Below are 4,607 nucleotides of genomic sequence, written 5' to 3'. Positions count from 1 at the left end.
TGCTACCATGCCTGGCTAATTTTTTGTTTTTTTTAGTAGAGACAGGTTTTCACCATGTTAGCCAGGATGGTCTCGATCTCCTGACCTCGTGATCCACCTGCTTTGGCCTTCCAAAGTGATGGGATTACAGGCGTGAGCCACTGCACCCAGCCGCTGGCATTAGAATTCTGTGAATTATAAATATTTTTTAGTATCTCCAAAAAATTGTTGCACGATTAAGACTAAGTTGTTTTTAACATATTCAAAATACTTCTCTATTGATACATACTTAGTATACTAAGACTTTAAGGCATAATTTTTAAAAACTTACTTTGAAATACCTCTGTAATGCAATATGTTCCTAAAAAATCACTGTGGTATGAAAATGGTGCAAAAAAATGAGAGCAAGGGGGTTAGGATCACAACACTCAAAAAACTTTGTCAGTTACACATAAAAAAGGATAAGAACCTAATAATAATGGTGGCACATTTTTTCACAGGATAAATGATTGAGAAATACTTAGATGTGGCACTCTATCTTGAAAAAGCCCTGAGATTTGCTTGTTAAAGTGGGTTGCTGAAGGTTGCAGCTTGTAAGTTATTGTGAAGGGCTGTGAGGTAGGTTATTTCAAATCTGATGGAAGGTTGCAACACCCAGTGTGGATGGGTGTGGTTGATAGCTGTGGTGAACTGAGACAGCTGGTAGGTATTTTGAGGTGTGTGCATTTTGTATGCAGTATTTCTACACGGTTCGGTTCAATTTTCTGAACTCAGTTCAGCTGGGTACAATTTTCTGTTGCTGACCTGGTGTTGGTTTCAGAAGACAAATTGCACGTAAGCTAATGTGAACTTCACGTGTTATGCTCCAATTTTTCCCTGATATGTTAATCATGTAGAAACAAATTTGTGTTGAAAATAAGCATTATAGGAACATTGACTGTAATTTTAGACTTTAAAAATGTTACACAAATAGTACACAAAGTTTTCTTTTCTTTTCTTTTTTTTTTTTTTTGAGATGGAATCTTGCTTTGTCACCCAGGCTGCAGTGCAAGGGCACAATCTCAGCTCACTGCTTCCTCTGCCTCCCAGGCGATTCTTGTGCCTCCGCCTCCCAAGTAGCTGGGATTATAGGTGCACGCCCCCATGCCCAGATAATTTTTGTATTTTTAGTAGAGACTGGGTTTCACCATGTTGGTCAGGCTGGTCTGAAACTCCTGAGCTCAAGTAGTCCACCACCTCTGCCTCCCAAAGTGCTGGGATTATAGGCATGAGCCACTGTGCCTGGTCAGAAAGTTTTCATTTGCCTTTACCCAGTGTCCCTACATGACCATAGTACAGTGATCAAAAGCCAGGAAGTTAACGTCAATGCTACACTGTTAGCTAACCTTAGCTCTTATTCCAATTTTGTCATGTGTTTCATTGTTGTTATTTTTCTCTTCCAGGATCCAACTCAAGATCGCATATTTCACTTAATTGTCATGGTTCCTAAGTCTTTTCTAATCGGGGACAGTTCATTACTCTGTCTTTCATGACCATAACACTTTAAAGAGTACTGTTATTTTGTGGAGCATTCACCCAGTTTGGATTTCTCTGATGTTCCTTTATGGTTAAGTTGAGGTTATGCATTGTTGGCAAGAACAACCACAGAATTGATGTTGTGCTCTTCTTGGCATGTCTTATGCTTGAAGTCGATAGATAAGACGTTAATTTTTAAGATATGTTCAGTATTTTTAAGTTTTAGTTGTATAATACAGTTTGCTGTTTATACTTTACAGCCATTCATTTTTAGTGTGAGGTTTAATGTCTTTCTTTTTTTTTTTTTTTTTGAGACGGAGTCTTGCTCTGTCGCCCGGGCTGGAGTGCAGTGGCCGGATCTCAGCTCACTGCAAGCTCCGCCTCCCAGGTTTATGCCATTCTCCTGCCTCAGCCTCCGGAGTAACTGGGACTACAGGCGCCCGCCACCTCGCCCGGCTAGATTTTTGTATTTTTAGTAGAGACAGGGTTTCACCGTGTTAGTCAGGATGATCTCGATCTCCTGACCTCGTGATCCGCCCGTCTCAGCCTCCCAAAGTGCTGGGATTTCATTTTTATCAGTTCTTTTTTTCTTACGGTTAAGCCATGTGAAAATGAGTTACAGTCATTACAGGTATGCCCTTGTATTCTTTATTTTTCTTTCTGAAACTTAATATATTTTGATCCATCAGTTATTCCTATCCATTTGAGAGGGTATAATACTTTTGAAATAGAAGTGTTTCTCTGTATTGTCCTTGTACAATTTTTTAATATAATTACGGTATTTTTTTTTTCAGTTTCCATAGTCATGGGCATTCCCACAGTGAAAAGAGAAGTTAAATCTTACCTCATAGAAACTCTTCATTCCCTTATTGATAATCTGTATCCTGAAGAGAAGTTGGACTGTGTGATAGTAGTCTTCATAGGAGAGGTAATTATTTAATTGTTGTTATGTTTTTACCATATATAGCCTATAAGAGTTGAAACCCTAATTGAATATTTGAATATGCTTTTAAAAGCACTTTTAAAAAATGTGATGAGTAAAGCTTAGGTAATATATTCTATCTGATAGTTTAATGTAAATCTAACTTATGTTTGCCTTTACTTCTCTCCTACAGTTACAAACCAGGAATAGTAATCTTTGTTGTCAATAGAATGATAAACCCATAGATCTTTAAGAATATGTCCCCTATGAGTGAGAACATGCGGTGTCTGGTTTTCTGTCCTTGTGACAGTTTGCTCAGAATGATGGTTTCCAGCTTCATCCATGTCCCTACAAAGGACATGGACTCATCCTTTTTTATGGCTGCATAGTATTCCATGGTGTATATGTGCCACATTTTCTTAATCCAGTCTGTCATTGATGGACATTTGGGTTGGTTCTCACTCATAGGTGGGAATTGAACAATGAGAACACTTGGACACTGGATGGGGAACATCACACACCGGGGCCTGTCGGTGGGTGGGGAGAAGGGGGAGGGGGGAGAGATAGTATTAGGAGATATACCTAATGTAAATGATGAGTTAATGGGTGCAGCACACCAACATGGCACATGTATACATATGTAACAAACCTGCACGTTGTGCACATGTACCCTAGAAGTTAAAGTATAATTAAAAGAAAAAGAAATATGTAAAAAAAAAAAAAAAAGACATGTCCCCGTTTCTAGCTCTAAGACTTAAATTTGGATGTTTGCAGTGATGATCTTTGGGAGTCCTGAAACCTGAAAAAGGTTTAGTCTCAGCTGGGGTTTTATCATCCTTTTATTCTCTTCATCCCTTCGCTGTACTCCTAAGAAATCGTGTGAATGAGAAATACCACACTTCTTGTATTTTAGTATCCTCAAAATATTTAGAGAAAGAATAAATCTTGAAAAAGTTCTTTTTAAATCATGAGGAATAAGACCCTAGAGTAAATATTTTCTTAATTATTGTGTAGAGTTTCAGAATGGGAAAGGATTTAGGACATAGTATAGTTCTGGCCCACTAATTCGTAACTTTTTAGAGTTCCCTATGTCTTTTTAAATGAAAATGGTCTTGATGATTTCCTTATTAGAGAAGTAAACAAATGCATACTGTTCAAAACAGTTACATAAATGTATAATGAAAAATTACCTGTTACTCCTCTGTATAAATATAACTATTTCAAAATACATGTTAAGGGTTTTTTTCTTGTGGCTTGTACAGCTATATATGAATGGGATCATTCTATATATATTTTAATGTAGTGGACATTTTCCCATGCTAACAAGAATAAATATCACAACATCATTCTTTATGGCTATAAAATATTTCATTATGTGGTTTTAGCACAATTTATTTAATGTCTGATTGATAGACATTTAGGCTGTTTCCTAACTGATACAGGTTGTCTCTTGTTCAAAAACACCTGAATTCTTGTAATTGTTGCAAAACAGAACAGGAAATCATGTGTATGCGGAGGTGATGGCTAAATGAAGTGGTTAGAAAGAGACAGAAGGAGTTGTTGAGGTGGGTTTCAGGCAGAATACTGCCTAAACCAGAACAACCAAATGATGGTGGTAGTAACCATGAAGAGGACTTTATATTGAATGAATATATATGTATATATTTTGTGACAGGATCTCACTCTGTCACCCAGGCTGGAGTGCAGTGGTGCAGTTTTGGCTCACTGCAACCTCGACCTCCCAGGCTCAAGCAATCCTCCTATGTCAGCCTCCCAAGTAGCTGGGACTACAGCTGTGCACCACCATGCCCAGCTAATTTTTTGTATTTTGTGTGTGTGTGTTGAGACGGGGTTTCACTATGTTGCCCAGGTTGTCTCCTGAGCTCAAGTGATCCTCCTACTCCAGCCTCCCAAAGTTCTGGGATTACAGGTGTGCGCCACCACACCCAGCCTAGGATATTGTTTTATATTACCCTGTTTATTCACATTGTTTCAGCAATTTGCCCAGCAGCATTCCAAATACCTTACATAAAAACTGTAGGATTTGAATTTAGATTCTATAAGGAAATAACAGATTCATCAAGTTGGACGAGCACCTACTGTTCAACTTCGAAAAATTGAGTTTCTAGAATTTCCAGGTTCATGGAGTGTTTAGTATACAGTATGAAAACAATGTTGGTTTTTTTTTTTT

The 4,607-nt window shown here is 37.9% G+C and overlaps 1 protein-coding gene across 1 annotated transcript in view; it reads left to right on the top strand.

The window, feature by feature from the left end:
* Positions 1 to 4,607, top strand: part of MGAT4A (mannosyl (alpha-1,3-)-glycoprotein beta-1,4-N-acetylglucosaminyltransferase, isozyme A) — a 132,172-nt gene that overhangs the window by 64,218 nt on the left and 63,347 nt on the right. The window contains exon 4 of the mRNA XM_011956550.1: positions 2,289 to 2,422. Within this exon, the coding sequence (XP_011811940.1) occupies positions 2,289 to 2,422 (134 nt within the window). The remainder of the gene's footprint in view (positions 1 to 2,288; positions 2,423 to 4,607) is intronic.

The sequence above is a fragment of the Colobus angolensis genome, unplaced genomic scaffold (genome assembly GCF_000951035.1).
Source record: "Colobus angolensis palliatus isolate OR3802 unplaced genomic scaffold, Cang.pa_1.0 Scaffold42, whole genome shotgun sequence".
Classification (NCBI taxonomy): Eukaryota; Metazoa; Chordata; class Mammalia; order Primates; family Cercopithecidae; genus Colobus; species Colobus angolensis.
The sequence above is the reverse complement of the archived record's forward strand: the minus strand, read 5'-3'. Positions and strand labels throughout refer to the sequence as shown.